This window comes from Nylanderia fulva, unplaced genomic scaffold (assembly GCF_048542155.1).
Source record: "Nylanderia fulva isolate GAGA-0341 unplaced genomic scaffold, ASM4854215v1 Scaffold71, whole genome shotgun sequence".
Classification (NCBI taxonomy): Eukaryota; Metazoa; Arthropoda; class Insecta; order Hymenoptera; family Formicidae; genus Nylanderia; species Nylanderia fulva.
In genome coordinates, this window is record NW_028190819.1 from 262,771 (window position 1) to 281,517 (window position 18,747).

At 29.0% G+C, this 18,747-nt stretch overlaps 1 protein-coding gene and 1 non-coding gene across 2 annotated transcripts; both read right to left on the bottom strand.

Annotated features, from left to right (window-relative positions):
• Positions 1-1,338: 1,338 nt before the first annotated feature.
• On the bottom strand, positions 1,339-1,411 carry TRNAV-UAC (transfer RNA valine (anticodon UAC)). The gene has a single exon. It is a non-coding gene; the product is annotated as a tRNA-Val (tRNA).
• Positions 1,412-2,300: 889 nt separating this feature from the next.
• LOC114937443 (uncharacterized) lies at positions 2,301-17,681 on the bottom strand. Its single transcript, XM_085488785.1, has 18 exons — positions 17,499-17,681; positions 15,252-15,452; positions 14,112-14,419; positions 13,747-13,965; positions 12,261-12,759; positions 11,627-11,868; positions 11,025-11,222; positions 8,025-8,492; positions 7,908-7,952; positions 6,913-7,371; positions 6,626-6,787; positions 6,398-6,559; positions 5,905-6,282; positions 5,330-5,599; positions 4,255-4,868; positions 3,463-3,626; positions 2,978-3,162; positions 2,301-2,874 (listed from the first exon to the last, which is right to left on the bottom strand). Exons 1-18 carry the CDS (start codon positions 17,638-17,640, stop codon positions 2,509-2,511), a joined length of 5,082 nt encoding a protein of 1,693 aa, XP_085344911.1. The 5' UTR covers positions 17,641-17,681; the 3' UTR covers positions 2,301-2,508.
• Between the last annotated feature and the right edge of the window lie 1,066 nt (positions 17,682-18,747).

The following is an 18,747-nucleotide window of genomic DNA, read 5'->3' on the forward strand; positions in this document are numbered from 1 at the left end:
TATTTTAAAAATCTTGGCCGTGTCCAAGTAAAATTTGGTGCCTTGTGCACCGGTATTTAATTCTAACGGAAAATTATTTAGTTTCGTTAGGATAAAGCATTGTCATCCGCGATTTGGCTCTTGTTGCCCGTCTTATACGTTAAATTTATATTTATATAAATATAAATTATATAAATAAAAAATCTAGATAATATAAATTAAAATACAGTTTAAAATTATATATATATTAAATATATTTATATATTTATATATTAAATATATATTATATTAAATAAAATATTTGCGAAATTTTTCGAGTACCAAAAGCTTTTCTGCGCTGAAAGCGGCCCTGCACCGTTACTTCAATTGTCTTGTCACCAGAAAAAGAACGAATAAGTGTGAGTCCGAAGTGTGAACCGCCGACCGCTATGACAAGGTGTCACCTGCGGTTTCTCACGGTTCGCCCACGCATATCTCTCGCCTTTCTCGCAGATTCCTTCGATCCACCTTATACATCTCTCACTCGGATCTTTTCATACTCTCGCTCTCTCTCGCTCGTTGAGAGTAAATAGCGGCATCGACTACCAGCACTTCGTACATAGAGTGACGATTTTCTCGGGGAGACGAGTTTGATTTTATTTAATTTCTAGAAATAAATACTTTAAAAAATTATATATTGAAATCGATTTTCTTGTATTTTTCTAATTAAACCAGATTTTATAAATATATAAAGAGGAGATTATAGAAAAATAGATAGTAAGACGTATTCGTATATTCATAAAAAATGCTTAATTATTTAAATAATTATTTAAGTAGTTATTTTATTAATTATTAAATAATGTTATTTAATAATATATGAGCACACTGAAATGGATATAGAAAATGATGTTTAATAATTATTTTCGAAGAGTTGAGCATTACTACTTACTATCTATTTTCTTAATCCTTAATTAATTCTTTATTTATAGAAAATCTGTTTTAAAAATATAAATAAACTTTAAAATTAAAGTTTTTAATTGATTAACATTTTACGTAATTATAATATATTAAATGGTCATTTTATCCTCACATTTTTTTATAATAATGTTAAATAATATATATAATATATTAAATATATTTGTGTACACACATTATATACTTTTTAAACATGTGAAAAATTTTGACAAGATGGAAAAGTATATTAAGGAAAAGTAAAAAAAACAATAATAATAAATTAAAAAAACTCTGATATATAAATACAAAAAAAAGTAACCGAAACATTCAAAGTAATTAAAAGAGAATTTAAAAACAAGTTTGTTGCGCTTAATATCTGCACTTGACTCTTATTAGTACTTCTCACGACTGATTAAAAAAAAAAAGTGGTTCCGGCCGGGATCGAACTGGCGACCTTCTGCGTGTAAAGCAGACGTGATAACCGCTACACCACGGAACCTGACGATATTCAGCTTCTTAGATTTTACTAAAATATATTTAATAGCAATAATGTATTAATTTTTTTTAAGTATATTTACAATTTAAGATTCTACATTGTGTAATATATTTTAAAATTTAAATTAGTATTTGTTCTCTTAGAGTTTTTACTAAATTTTATCAATAATATTTTGTTATATATGATATTAATGATTGATATTAATTATTGATAATATTTATTATAAAGTACAAGTATCTAAATTTTAGAATTTTATTCCTATGCAATATATCTCAAGATCAAAATTATAGATAAAGCGTAATTTTAAAATACATTAATTAATTAAAAATTTGTATAACGGAATAAAATAAATAACACATACAATAACATATATTTATAGCAAATAATAAGAAAGAAAAGACAAATAATAAATAATAATACGTGCTCTATTTATAAATATAATAAAATTATATATATATATATATATATATATATATATATATATATACATATATATATAATATTTATTTTTACACTAAAGTAAAACATAAAAGAGTCAATCGACACTTTTAATTTTGCGATATAAATACATATAAAAAAACTTAATAAATGCAGTCAAATATAGAATCTAATAAAAGTTAAAATACAAATCATGATTTATTATAATAAAATTAAAAATATGCAAATTATCAATTTCTGTAAAATGCGGAACAAAAATACAATAAAATAAAATATTTTTTAAATACAAAAAATGAAAAGAATTAATAAAAAAGATAATTATCTCTTTATTTTTTACCACTATTATTCTATAAAAATAGGATATCATAATAAAGATGAATCATCATAAAAGCATAGACATAATTTATAAAGTAATATAAAATGATGAAAAAAGTGAATAAATTTTACTGCCTCGTAGAAAGTATTTTCTATAAAAAAATTGAAGAAGGAAAAACTTAAAATATATCTTATAGCAAGAATCATGCATTAAGTAAGCTTCTGTTTCTGATTGGAGACGCTAGAGAAATATTTATTGTATACACACAACATATATTTCTGCACTAATTCATCTACCAAAAGAGATAATAACTTTCAAAGATTAAACTATATTTAATGCTTTTTATTTACTTGAAACACATCGGCCCGATAGTAAAACCAAAGGCCTGCCTGGGTGATCCATAGTCGACCGGGTAAAAGTCAACCAGGGGCAGCTGTTGCGGCTTCTTGGTGCGAATCAGGAACACGGTCTCGGCCTTATCCTTTCGATTTTTGCAGCCGTCCTTCACGATCTGGGGTCTGATAAGATTATACGAGAATTCATCCTCGTTATCACCGAGCAATCGCAACGAAAGATCGTAACCGTGAGTTGGATCCTCATTATTGTTCCAAGCAACACTGTTGACGCACGTGTATGTAAAGTTTTGATAGACCTCTTGACTGAGCAGACGCAGGACGTTCATTTGCACTACTCCGATCGTTTCGTAAGTTATCTGAAAAGGGATCAATTACATTTCGATAAAAACTCTTTCAGAATTTTCATTCATCCATTTATGGAAACAATTTTTTTAGGCTAAATATTAATATTTATCTTACTCTGAATCCTCCGCGTAAACGCGAATACCAATCAGTTTTATTATTTTCCTTCTTCCATGGTATATTTGGCATGTGACTACTATGAACATCGGGAAATACACAGGTCTCGCCCATATTCGAGATGTTGCAATATACATAGATAGCGTCGTCAGGCATGCCCAGATTTGGATCGATCCAGTACCAACCTATGTATATTTGTGACAAACTTTTAACAAATACTCAGCAATTTTTGAGGATTTCATAAAATATTTTATAATAATAAAATATAAAAAAATAGAGCTTTGTGCAAATAAAATAATATAAATCAACGTCTCTTATAATTTTTTAATATTTATATTATAAATAATATATTATAATATAGATGTCATGTAATGAAAACAAAATTTAATTAATAAAATTAATAAAAATTTGATTAGACGTTTTCAAACTATTCAAATTCTATATATCCGACTTAAAAATTAGATAAAGAAGGTGATCTCTCTTACCGTCTTTGAAATGAGGATGTCCGTAAAACAAATCTCTGCATGTTCTTACCGGATTATTTCTAGTACCAGTTGGTCTGTATCGTCGATCTAATTCTTTGCGTATATTGAAAATAGATCTATATATGTCTAAGTACTTTGGATCCAAATCTGCTTCTTCTTCGTTTCTAAATATAGATTAAAAATAATTGAAGAATCATATGAACAAAAAAAATACGTCTCTGCAATCCTAGGATTTAAATATCTGCGCTAATTAAAACTTTTCAATTTTCAAATCTAATTAAAAAATAATATAGAATAAAATGAAAATATATAATGCGCTAAAAATAAACGAGACAATTCTAGATTAAGGGGACGCTGCTATTATTCTGTTTTATCGACTTTAAGTTAAGTTAGATTCGACATCGATCTCGCACGCAAATATACATACATAATTAATTCAAGTACGAATTTTTTCATACAGACTTATAATCTCATTTTTATTACTTCTGTATTATTCTTTCATGTCATCCCTGTTGGGAGCGCCATATTTTGTGCACAAATAAACTGCAGAACTTTTGTATTAAATAAGTATTGTTATGAGCTAACGCAAGAGGCCGATAAGAAAACTGTAATTTTTTAACTTTTATTGTTTTTTTATACGAAATTACAGCGCTTCCTGTTTATTATTATGAGTATTTTAATTGTGGAGAAGGATTTTTCAATTTGTGTAGCCAATAAAAAGAAAAGCCCTTAAACTCAAATCCCGTAAAACAGTCATGTTCAGTATCCCCTTAAATCATATAAGATTCTTACATATCCTCTTTCGAAGCATCGCGTTTCCTTTTAGCCGAGTGATGTGGCAGCATCACTCCATCAAAGGATTCCATCAGTGGGGCAGGAGGTCCTGGTGGACCTGGCAGACCTGGTGGACCTGGACTACCGTGTATTCCGTCGTTCCCCGAGTTTCCTTTAGCTCCGGGCAATCCTGGCTCTCCTGGCAAACCGGGAGGTCCTTGCTCCCCTTTGGAGCCGATTAAACCCGCAGGTCCGACATTTCCTTTGGCTCCTGCTGGTCCAGATGATCCCCGTTCGCCTTTTTCTCCCGCCTCTCCTTGCTCGCCCTTGAGCCCAACGCGTCCTAATTCTCCTCGATGTCCTTTAACGCCTCTACGACCTTTGTCACCCTTTGGGCCACTCGGACCGACTGGCCCCACCATCCCAGGGGCACCAATGGCTCCCGGCATTCCTGGAGGGCCATTTTCCCCGGCTAGTCCTGGCAAACCTCTTTCTCCTGGAAAACCGGGCAGGCCGGATGGTCCTTGGATTCCGATTTGTCCTTGAAGTCCCGACACTCCAAACGGGCCCATATCTCCTTTGTCTCCTGGTAATCCTGGATTACCCTGCAGACCTGCCGGGCCTTCCGGACCCTAGAATCAGCAATAATTAAATAAACAATTGAAATTAAACGAGTATTAAAATATAAAATAAATATAAGGCTTATTAGGATATAAAATGATTAATAAAAAAATCGTTCTTTAAGTCATTTTATGTATGTGTATTTTTAATTTTATATATTCTTGAGAATTAATTATATAACTTTCTTATTGCATTTTTTAATAAAATAATATCTGGAGAATATTTTTAAAAATTTAATAATTAAAAATTAACAAAGTGATAAGATTTTGAATAAGATGAACCGAAAAACTTGTTCTCCAATTTTTTGTATCGGCGATCAAATAAATATTTTTAATGTAGCGTATCTACAGTCTTTATATTTTATACATTCCAAAAATTTTGCTTTTATTGTACTTAAGAATTTAACTAAAATTCGTTTTGAAAAATAAACTTCTTATTTTGTCCTAAAATAAATACATTAAAATTTTGATACCAAATTTCCAGGAGGACCCGGTAAGCCTTCCTTGCCAGGTGGTCCAGCTTCACCTGGTGCACCAGGATCGCCTACTCGTCCATCCTCGCCGTCCTTTCCAGGCTCACCCTTCTGACCTATGAGACCAGGTTCTCCTGGTGAACCGGGAAAGCCAGGTAATCCAATATCACCTTTTGGTCCTTCGAAGCCAATTAATCCTCGTGGTCCAGGAGATCCAGAAGGTCCCTCCTTGCCCTCTTCTCCTTTCGGTCCTGGAGGACCTCTTTCTCCCTTGAATGCATCAAACATGACGCAATAAAATACTTAAACATCTAATTTTAAAAAATTATTCAATTATGACAATTAAAAAATATTATATTTATTATTTTTTATTTTACATCAAATCTAAAAATTACCAAAATTAAAATTGTATAAATATTATAATTATAATTTATAGAATATATTAAATAAAATTTTATTAATTTTTTATCTCTTTGCTCACTAATATATTTTAAGAAGTTTACATGCATACATAATTAAATAAATAATTATAAAACATTTTCACAAATTTTATGAATGCATACAATTTATCTTACCAGTTTGCCCTCTGCTCCTGGTTTTCCAGGAGATCCTGGTATTCCACTGTCTCCTTTTTCACCTTGTCGACCTTCTAAACCCGGTAATCCTTCGACACCTTTGAGACCTCTCGGTCCCTTCGAACCTCGTTCTCCTAAAATACCTGGTGGCCCCATGAGACCAATCGCTCCAGGATCTCCAACTTCTCCTCTCACACCTGGCGGACCCGGTAAACCTTGCGGTCCCACAGGCCCAGCTGGTCCTATCGCTCCGACTAGACCAGTCTTGCCTTTTGCTCCTTGTTGTCCAATCTCACCTGGCGGTCCCTTCTCTCCAGGTGGACCAATTAAACCAGGTTCACCACGTGGTCCTTGTGTCCCTTGCGGACCCACAGGTCCCTATATGTTTAGAATTGCCAGATTAAATGAATTTAATTGTCATTTTCAGTTGTTTTAGATAACTATGAAGCTTACTTTAATAATTTATGACAAATATATATCTAATTATATCTACCATTTCCCCCTGAGATCCTTTGAATCCTTTCTCACCGGGTGGACCTACGTTTCCCTTGTCACCATCCTCACCCGGAGATCCAACTGGTCCAGGTACACCAGGTAAGCCTCGTTGACCTGGTAAACCGTCACGACCTGTAGGTCCTGGTAATCCAGGATCGCCCTAGATCAATCGTAAATAAAAAATATTCATAATTATATATTTCCAATTATTTAATGTAAGCCTTACCTTTTCGCCTTTAAGTCCGACAAGTCCTCTCTTTCCTTTCGGTCCTTGTTTTCCTTCCGGGCCTGGCGCACCATCTTTACCAGAATCGCCTTGAAGACCCTTATCGCCAGACGGTCCCTGTGCTCCGACAGGTCCCATTTCTCCTTTCGAACCAGGCAGTCCCTTGAAAATGTATTAATGCGACAATTAAATATTATATTACATAATTTATTACAGATATTAATTAAAATTTAATATTAGAATCTTTTAATAAGTTTGCATCTCGTAAGCGTCTTAATACAACTAACTGGCAGACCGTTCAATCCTCTTTCGCCGGGAAATCCTGGTAATCCGCTAGGACCTGGAGGACCTTTAGTCCCTGTTAAACCAGGCGGACCCAGTGATCCTTCTTTTCCTTGTTCACCTGGAGGACCAATTTCTCCCGGAACTCCCGGACTACCAGGTGCCCCAGGTTCGCCCGGTTGACCAGGTTCTCCGACTGGTCCTTGGGGACCGATGTTACCAGGGGATCCTGGTGATCCTGCGAGCCCGGATTCTCCAATTGGACCACGTTCACCGGGTGGTCCCGGTACGCCATCTTTCCCGTCGAGACCTGGTGGACCAGGTGGTCCCACGAATCCACGTGGACCTTCAACACCGGGAGGACCGACCTCGCCTGGCACACCCGGAGATCCTGGCTGACCAGTGTCGCCCTTTGGTCCTGGCAAGCCTTCCGCGCCTCTTCTGCCACGTGTCCCTCTGAAACCCTGTATAATATTGTGCAAAATTTAACTAAAGTTATTTATGTAGAGAATTTGATAATGTATAAATAAATTTTAATGTGTAAATTTTAATAATAAATATTAAGAAGATGCCGGAGACGATCTGTTTTACCGACCAAATTCCGATAGGTTTAGCACCACATATGCGTAAAAATTTATTAATTTATGTATAACTTTTTTATTAGATTTGTATAATCTCACTTCTAATTGTTCAATAATATTCTTTCATGTTATCCCTATTGCGCGAGCTATATCTTATGCACCGACAAACAGAACTTTTTTTATTAAATAAGTATTGTTACGAACTGACACAAAATAAGCCAATAACAAAACTGTAATTTTTTCATTTTTATATAGTTTATATATGGAATTATAGCTAACGCGGTCCGTTTTTATAAGTACTTTAATCGTGAAAAAGAATTTATTAATCTGTATAATCAATAAAAAAATATCCCAAAATCAATATTCGCATTCAGTCGATAGGACAGACCGTCTCCGGCATCCCCTTAATAATAAATTACCCTTGGCCCTGTTTCACCACGTTCTCCTTGCACTCCATTGTTTCCCTGAGAAAAAAAAAGAGAAAAGCAATGTAATATTTTATTTAAAAAAGAAATTAAGAATCTTTAAAAAATTACTCTTTCTCCTTTATCGCCAGTAGGACCTTGCGGCCCTAATTGTCCTTTGTCTCCCTTTTCTCCAAGCTGTCCAGGATATCCAACATATCCTGGTGGACCTATTTTCCCTTTCTCTCCAGACGGACCAGCAGAACCAGTTTCACCGCGAGGTCCCTCAAAGCCCTTCGGCCCTTCTAATCCTTCAAGGCCTGGAATTCCTTGAGGTCCCGTCGCCCCAGGCTCTCCTTTCGCACCAGTATCACCTTTCTCACCTTCTAATCCTCTCTCGCCTTTCTCGCCGCGTTCACCAGGCAGACCACGCTGTCCTTCGTCGCCCTTCACACCTCGTACACCCGGAAAGCCTATTGATCCTTGTGATCCTAATGGACCTTGTTCGCCTTTCATTCCAGGAATTCCAGGATTGCCCGAAAGACCAGGAGGTCCATCAGCACCGGGAAGACCAGGAATACCAGGCTTTCCTTGTGGACCCTTTAGATAAAATTCGAATATTATATAATAATAAAATGTGTAGTCAAAATCGGAGTCAATCGACAATAATTTTTTATGCAATATTAAATTAAATTTTGCGCATTAAAAAATTATAATTATATAAACAACTAAGATTAAATTACGGCTCTGTAATATTAAATATAAATCTAAATCGCAAGAAAGACGTAAAGAGCCATACGCGGATGTTGCTGCGCACATTTTCAACAAAACTAAGTTTTCGTTGGAAAATAAACCGTGAACCTTTCTTGTGATTTATATAATTATATAATTTTTCTTTTTTTATAAAATTTGAATAAATTTGAATAGTTCTTATATTGTAAATCATTAAACTTGTTTCTGTAAATAAATAAATATAAATATGTATAATAAATAAAAAATATTTATTATATTTGAAAATTGTAATATAATCGAAATAAAGGTCAATTTTTTGCAAAATTAAATTAAAAAATGTATAATAAAATAAAATTATTTTACGAAACTTTGTTTTCGGGAATCAACTTTAAATTTAGTACATTTAATGAGATACTTAACTTTTATAAACTTGGATAATCTATAACGACTTTGTGTTATGTATTGAATTTATTTCAATAGTTATTAATACGTAAAATCTGAAAAAAAAAATAAACATTTTATTTAATGATAATTTTTAAATAATTCATTATAAGTCATTGAAGAAATTATGTGTGTATGTAAAGCATCAAATTCTTTTATTTCTTAAATAAAATATTTATTTTATATATATATATATATATATATATATATACTAGACAACATTCGCGTGCTCCTTGGATATTATTTCTATAGTTTATTTTACAACTGTCAAATTGTTAATCTTTGCCATAAGATGTTATGACTATATAATAATTTTAATTCGCCGAAATTCTATTATACACAATTTTAATTCCCGAATTTCTATTATGTGTATAATTTTAATTTATTGAATTTCTATTATGTACATATAATTTTAATTTGCCGAGTTTCTATTGTATTGTTTGAGAACTATTTTGTATATATGTAGCTATTTATTTTTTTCTCACTTTGTTTAGTTTAATCGAATATAATTACGTGTGCAAAGCGTTATATATTATTCTTTGGTAATAAAACCTTAAAAATTGCAATGCGTGTATAAAATTATTATTGCAATGCATGCATGGAAATATATTTATTAATTACGTGATTCCTAAAAATTTAATATATAAATTTTTAACAGAAAACAAAAAATATAATTTTCTACGCAGCTGCCTCTTTCTAACTTTTCCATCAGATTAATACATCCCATATAGCACAAAATATTTTTAAAATCTTTTAAAATATTTCTTAAAAAATAAAATAATTCTCGAAAATATTTTTCAAATGTTTCTATGTCCGCTTTTTCATGTTTAAAAAATATTTTTGAATATAGATTTAAACTAATATTTCAAAAAATATGATATATTTATATATTTATAAGAATCTTTTGTAATCAAATATATATATGCTTTCATTAGACTTGTGCGAAATTCCACACCCACACATCCATCACCCTGCCCGGCTCGCGCGAAACTGATTCTCGAGCGAAGTATCGCGAGCGCGGGCCCGATGGTCACATGACCAGTGGTCACGTGATTAATGGTCATGTGACTATCGGTCCCGCGCTCGCGATACCTCGAACGAGAATCAGTTTCGCGCGAACTGCGCAACGTAACGAATATATGGGGTATAGTCTCGCGCGAATCTAATAAAAGCGTAGAAATTTGATCACAAGATTTTTGTAGAAAATTTTATTTTTTTATTCGTATTTTCTGTTAAAGATTTAAATATTGAATTTTTATGCGTTGCATAATTAATTAATATATTTTTATGCATTGATTGCAATAATAATTTTTGCATGCATGCGTCGCAATTTTTGATATTTTATTATCAAAAAATAATATAACTTTGCTTCGCGTGCGTAAATATATTCGGTTTAAACAAAATTATATATATATATATATATATATATATGCTACATAAATTTAGTATTTATAAGCAGATTTGTTAATACAGTAGGAAGTTACAAGTAAAAGTAACTGTGTCAACTCATAAATCAAACTTAATTTTGTTATCAAATTTAATTATAATAGCAAATTATTGTTAATATAATAAACTGATAGTAGAATACTAATACATATTTGAGAAATACAATTCAATAATTTTCATTAAAAAATAGTGCAGGTATAATTGATGCTACAGTATATTAAATTAAACAGTTATATTTTAATTTTATACTATTATATTATTATATATTTTATATTTTAATTTTAATTCTTGAATGTTTATTACATACATAATTTTAATTTGTCGAATTCTAATTATGTATATAATTTTAATTTCTAAATTTTTGTTATGTACCAGACAACACAAGCGGGCGCATTATTAATAATATGTTTATTTTTTATTTTACAACTGTCAAACTATTAATCTTCACGATGATGTATGCCTTTTTTAGAAAAGAAATATTTTAATTAAAAAAACATAAAAACACTAACTTACGACTAAACCAATCGGTCCTGGTAGACCTTGAGGTCCAGGAGATCCCACAGCTCCTATAGGTCCTGGTTGACCCGATGCACCAGATGGTCCGGGCGGTCCAGAATTACCCTTAGCACCGGGCGGACCTTCGTTTCCAGTAATACCGGGATTTCCTGGTAAACCAGGGAAACCTCTTGGTCCAATAAATCCTCTCGGACCCTGTGAAATGCGAAAGTAAATATTTTATAAAAATTTTATTTTTTATCCTTCAGGTTTATTTTCTAAAAATGATTTAAATTTAAATATATGAATGAACTACTCTTACTTGTAAATACAAAAAAATATATAAAATATATGCTTTGTAAAAAATAATGTTTAAAAATTAGGTGGCAGAGGATCTTATACTCAATATTATTTTTATTTTTTATAATATTTTTCATTATATCATATTCTATTTTTTAGCGAAATTTTAGTGGTCTTAAATTTTTGAAAAGTGTTATTTATATATCATCCATTGTGTGATATATCCTGTATTTTTTTTAATATCTCTATTTATCAATATTTTTTTTTTAAGAAAATTCCTCAAATGTATATATTATAATAATTATGTTAATATACTTCACCATTTCACCAGGTAGACCCGGTAGACCAGGAGGACCATCCTCGCCCTGCATTCCTTCGTGGCCTGGCAAACCGGGTTCTCCAGGTGTCCCAGAAGGTCCTCGTTCGCCCTTATCACCCGGTAAGCCTGGCAATCCTATCAGTCCTTGTTCTCCTTTCATCCCAGGAGGTCCAGTAAGGCCTCGTTCGCCGTCTCTGCCAGGACGACCCCTCCTACCCTCTCTTCCAGGATTTCCAAGAATTCCTACGAAAAAAACATTGCTTTCATATTAGCGAAAATAAACTTTTTTTTTAATTTTATTTATTTATATAAATTACAATTTAATTTTTTTAAATAACAAGGAATTTGTGAATTTGTGTTACAAAATCGAATTTTTATTCTTAAAAATTAGGAATTCAATTTATAAAACCAAGGAATAAAACAAATTAAATTTTTTTTCTAATCTCTTTGATGTTAAAGAATAGAAACTAATAATTTTATAGTAATAAATATATTATAAATAATTAATATTTAAATAGTAAATAAAAATATTTAATATTATTTAATATTTAAGCAATAAATATTTTATAAATAATTTTATAATAATAAATATTAATAAACTTTTTATAAAAATTACATCAAATTCTCTTCCATACCTGTCTCTCCTCTAACTCCTGGTTCACCAATATCCCCGACTTCTCCTTTTTCGCCCTGAGGTCCAGGCGGTCCTTCGGGTCCTGAAATACCCGTGAGGCCCATCGGGCCCTCTGTGCCCCTCATTGAAACCATGTGTTGCGATAATAACTGCTTTATCAGTTCTACTTGGGAATCCGGTCCCTTATCGGTGCCTTGTTGGCTCAACAAGGGTATTACAAAAACGTTGCCCGGTGGACCGATTACACCTTGCAATCCGGTCAATCCATCTCGACCGGGCTCACCTTTCTGGCCTGGAGGTCCAGGTATCCCTGGTGGTCCCGGGAATCCACGAGGACCTGGTGCACCTCGAGTGTAATACATTTTGTTGAGATGCGCCGGAAGAGTACGTATGTACTCTTCGTTATAAGGATTGATTGTCGATTCCTCGTAATACTGTCGATTATTTGCTTCCACCTCGTACATATTTGTGATTGTCACTGTTTCCGCTCCGTAAGTTACCTGAAACATTCAACATCAGTAAAGAACCCAAGTTAGCTTAGGAACCCAGGTAGCAAGCTGATGTCATTTTGACGTTTAAAGACGTCAGCTTGCTACTTGGGAAGATTCTTCATTAATCATTAATCTTGTAAATTATATAATATTTTTAAAATATTGATTTTAAAGCTGAAAAGTTTTTCTTTTGACATCGTGTGATTTTTCAGATAGTTTACTGAGATATTTAAAACATAAGATTCTGTATGTGTGTGTAAGTATTTTTTTGTATGTATTTTGTATTTTATATAAACAATTTAAAAATATGCATATATTAATTATTATTTATTTTCTCTTTTTGTCTTTTTCTATTTTCTTTCTTTTTTCGAATTTCATAGCTTTTTTATAGCTTTAATATTTTACATAGGTCATTTATTCATATAAATTACAATTTTATTATTAAAAAATAATTTAGTATAAATATGAAATTTTATATGTATAAACACACTGAGATATACAACCCCATACAACACAAAATATTTTTAAAATCTTTTAAAAATATTTTCTAAAAGATGAAATAATTCTCGAAAATATTTTTAAAATGTTTCTATGTTCGCTTTTTTATGTTTAAAAAATATTTTTGAATATAGATAACTAATATTTCAAAAATATGTATAAAATATTTAAGAAAATTTTATCTGAGTGATAAAGAAGAACATTTTTAAAAATATTTTTAAAAGTTTTTTAAAGTATTCTAAAAAATGTTATTACAAAAAATTTTTTAATCGTTTTAAAATATTCCTAAAACCATTTTAAAATGTTTTTATGCAATATTTTATATTTAAATATTTTGAAATATTTTTCGAAAATATTCATAATATTTTGTGCTGTATGGGACATATTATTGTAATAAATAATAATTTTATCCCTTCAACTTGTGTATAAAATTATCATAAATCTTCATTTATATTATTTTTCAAATATTAATTTTATTTGCTTAATGTTTATGCTTACAGGAATATTAATTGTTGACCTTAATATGTTATCCGTAGCATCTTTGTCCGAGTTTTCCTCGTTCTCTTTTTCGTAAGTATTGTCATTCCCACTTGATGATACATTATAATTCAGTCTGCGTTTTAATTGATATTGATGTTTACAGTCTGGTGCAAATATCGTGCAGATCTCATAAGCAGCATCTGGATTTGGGGCGATTTTCAGCATCTCGAGACTCCCCTAAAATGATGCAAAATATGTGCAACAATTTCGTAATTTTAATTTTAATTTTTATTGTTTCTAGCTTAAAATCTTCCAGAAAAAAAATTTTGTAAAAAAAAAAATTTCTATCAAAATGTTATATTACAATTTTGTTTCCTTTTTACCAGATATAAACCACTTCTAAGCTGTTGCCCAATCATGAAAATTCCGGTGATTGTTTTTTCGCGATTCCTTTCCAGCTTCCTCGTGATATATCTATCACAATCGAGAATAATCGTGACAGCGTCACCCTTGATGCTAATTCCTAACCGATGCCACTCCCCATCGGAAATATCGGCGTCAAAAAGAATTGCGTCATTCTGTTTATTTGCATTTGTGTTGTAGATGAGGCTGAGATTGCGTCCTAACGAAAGAACCAACTGTTCTTCGCCGGAATCGCCATAGATAGTAAAGAGAATCGACGTTGTGTGATCTACAATCAACAATTTTAAACAAAGATTAATAAAGATAATAAAATTATAATTTTTATTATGTAAATATAGAATAATTAATAATAGAAATATATAATAGATAATAAAAATAAAATAAAAATAATTTATAAATTATTTTTAAATATAATTTATATTTATAATTTATATTTAAATATAATAATTTATAAATTATTTTTATTAGTAAATAATAATTATTATATATGTATTAATATAAATTGTGTAATGTAATAAAAATTATTTTTATAATTTATAAATTATAAAAATAATTTTTATTACATCACACAATTTATATTAATACATATAAAATAATTATTATTTAATAATTCAATATAATATAACATAATAAATAAATTTTAGACAAAGGTTCTATATCTATATAATAAAATATTAAATATTAATTTTGATTAGTATTAATGTAATCATTTATTTTATTTATATCTAAATGTATTTTTTATAATAAGATTTCAAAGCCGTTTAAATAATTTCGAAAAATTCAAGAAATATTTTAGCATAGTTTAATTAAATTTGTAAGAACAAATGAAACAATAATATTATGGAATATTGACTGTCTTTTTAAATGTTTGAAATATTGATAATAATACTAAAAATATTGATTAACAATTTTTCTTATTATTTCTTCCATAAATAAAAACTCTAAAATTAATTTTACATCAATTTTTTATTAAGTTATAATTAACAATACATTGATATAATTAAAAAAAACGTTCTACTTAAAGCAAAAATATCGAAATAACTGCATCTAAATTCTAATTACTACTGCATAATTACAAATTTTCTAGAACTGATACTTACTAGCTTTTGGCTTTGCGACGATTAAAATAGAGAAATCTTGAGGTATACCGGATGGAAACGTATTAGTATGAGTCATCAATATCGCAGCTTCCGTAATCTCGTACGCGACCATGTCATCTCCACAACGATTTTGTGTCGTCGTTACTCCAAAAAGTTGCTCTTGCATCCCTGTGGCTTTAATTAGATCCACTACATTTCTTGCTGAAATAGAATTAAAAGAAAATTAAAATAAAAAATAATTAACAATTATTTAAAAAAAGGAGAAAAATCTGGCCTTTCTCATTTTTTATGAGATGAATTTAATTTTTATTACATCTGCAAATTTTTTTTTCAGAGAAACAACCCATACAGCACAAAATATTTTTAAAATTTTTTGAAAATATTTCTTAAAAAATGAAATAATTCTGTCGAAAATATTTTTAAAATGTTTCTATGTCCGCTTTTTCATGTTTAAAAAATATTTAAGAAAATATTATCTAAGCGATAAAGAAGAACATTTTTAAAAGTTTTGTAAAATATTCTAAAAAATGTTATCACAAAAAATGTTTTAATCATTTAATAACATTCCTAAAACCATTTTAAAATGTTTTATGCAATATTTTATAGAAATATTTAGAAATATTTTTTGAAAACATTTATAATATATTTTGTGCTGTATGGGAATAAAATGTCTATTTGATGTCCATAAACTTTTGAAGTCATATTTATTTTTTCTTCTCAATACAGCAATTGAGTAAAAAGAACAGAGGATAAAAATAATACTAATAAACACAATAATAAGATACGACGAACAACTAAAAACCTAGTAACCCATGGCCCAGTCATAACTCATCATTGGGGCGACTGTCTGGATCAATTTATAAGAAGACTCCAACTCGACTGCAACATGCAACTTTGCATGCCGCATGTCAATTAGCGCAATAGAGATCAGTTAGAAGCCATCTACCAACAATGAGCTCACACCATCTAAAAGAAAGTAGAACTCTTTCCTAATTCCTCTTCTTCTTTACAATAATTGTCAGACAATACAATTATTACAGAGTGTTTTAATATTTTCTAACAAAATTTTTTTTCTTTATATAGTCTTCTTTTTCTTCTTATACAATTAAAATTTATTTTAAAAATATCTAATGAATTGTGAAATGTGCAATTGTTAATTATAAATTAATAATTATATAATTAATTATAAATTAATAATGTGTTACAAAATTATGACATACATAGATTTCTTCTTCAATTTCGAAAGTATATAATAAAATAAACTAAGATGATTCATATAAATAATATTAAAACAATTATTCAATTACGATTTTAAAATTGTATATATAGAAAGCAATAAATTTTTATTTTTAGAATTTATTTAACTGACAATAAGATTATTGTCTAATTGATTCAATAAATTTTATTTAAAATCTAAATATATATATAGAAATTTATTCTAATTAAATATTTCCTTGTTTTATTATAACTTTTCTAAAAATTATATTATATTTATATTTTTACTGATATTTATTTATTACATATAGCACTTTTTACTTTGAAAATATTTCTGAAACTATATTTAGCTTATTTTTAATTGATATCTGCAATAAAATTCGTAAATAAAACTTAACATTATTGTATTTCAAAAATAAAATTTTTCTATAAATCTATGTATATAATTTTTTCTTTGTACATTTCTTTATATTCTTTTCAAATATTTAAAAAAAGGAAACAATATCTTAATTAATATCGAGATTGAAAAAAATAATTCTAGTTATGTTAAAATAAGATTAATAAAAAAATTACATTATTCTTTTAAGCATATTTAAAAGTATAGATTATTAAAACTCAAATCTATTGTATATCATTAGAAATATCTAGTTATAAATATATGTATATTATTTTATAGTAAAATATATTTTCCCGCGAAATAAAATATTATTATATAATATAATATTACATTATAAAAAATATATAAAATTCAAAAAATTATTTTTTTAATTATATGATTTTTTTTAATTATATGTATATTAATTTATAGTAAAATATATTTTTTCCCGCAAAATAAAATATTATTATATTATATAATATTATATTATAAAAAAAATATGAAATTCAAAAAATTATTTAATTACTAATTACAGAAAAAAGTCTATACTTCGACATTTCTATCGAAGAAGAATTAATTTTTTCAAAAGAAGCTACTGCTGAAATAATTTAAAAAATTGTTTTTAATTGATTTATTTGTATAGCAATTTTACTTACCTATATCTTGCATCAGGATATCCGTCGTATTTGGATGAAAAGCAGATATGAGCGATGCTGGAAGCAAGAGATACACAAAGAGCACGATCCATGAAGATCGTAACATTCTCCATTGTCTTCTTGCGTGATTTGTTGGTTGCATAGTATCTTCTCCTCTTCAAAACATATTTTTCTCAAAATTTTTGGAATAAAATTAATGAGAAAATTAATTAAAATTTAATTCTTCCCGCTTTCTTCTTCTCTTCTTATTACTTTATTCGTTTTCTTTCCGCTCAACATTCCCTATTTTTTAGATAATATATATAATATATAATATTTGAGAGAGAGTGTGAAACCTTTTTTGTGCCAAGTTATTACAAAATGTTCTTCTTTTAGTTTAATTTTCTGCTTCTGCGATCTAAGCACACTATGTGCTTACATGCAACTGTCGCTTAGATGACGCGAACGCATTCCACACATATGCTTTTTAATAACAGTTCCATGTCTCTCTTCTATTGACACTGATTCATATAATACTGCAACATCATCCGCAGAATGCATTTATGGGGTTACCCACTTCTCTGTCAAAGCAATACTGCTATATATTATTCAAAGTAACACTGACTAGCAAAAAAAAATAAATGGAAAGATATGGAAATAAAAATTTGCAAAATTAATTTTTAAGATAAAAGAGATTAATAAATAAAAATCTGTTTTTTTATCTTAATTATTCCTTTTTTATTTCTATTTTTAATTCTGATAAAAAAACTAAAATATTAATTATTTTATTATTTTTATCTTCTTTTTGACAAAGATATATATTATATCCCACATTATATTTCTTTGATAAAGAAGCATAATGTAATATTATAGACACTTAATTATATTTTTACACTTTTATTTTAAAAAATGAGTAATTATTTTTTAGATAATTTTTCAAGTCAGTTTTATTTAGTTTTATTATATGTATTAAAATTATTTATTTGTTAAAATAAAATAAAATTCGAATTAATAGTCAATAAAAAATTTTAATTTGCGCTACATTTTATTTTTGTAAAATTGACACTGATCTAAAAAAAACATCTAAAAATGATAATTTCTTTTTAAAATTTTAGGACAAATAAAATAAAATAAAAATGATTTAAAGAACTATAATGTAATATTACATAAACACTTAATTTTATTTTTATACTTTTATTTAGAGAAATAATTTTAAAAAATAGGAGTAATTATTTCTTTAGATGATTTTTCAGGTCAAAGTCAATTTTAC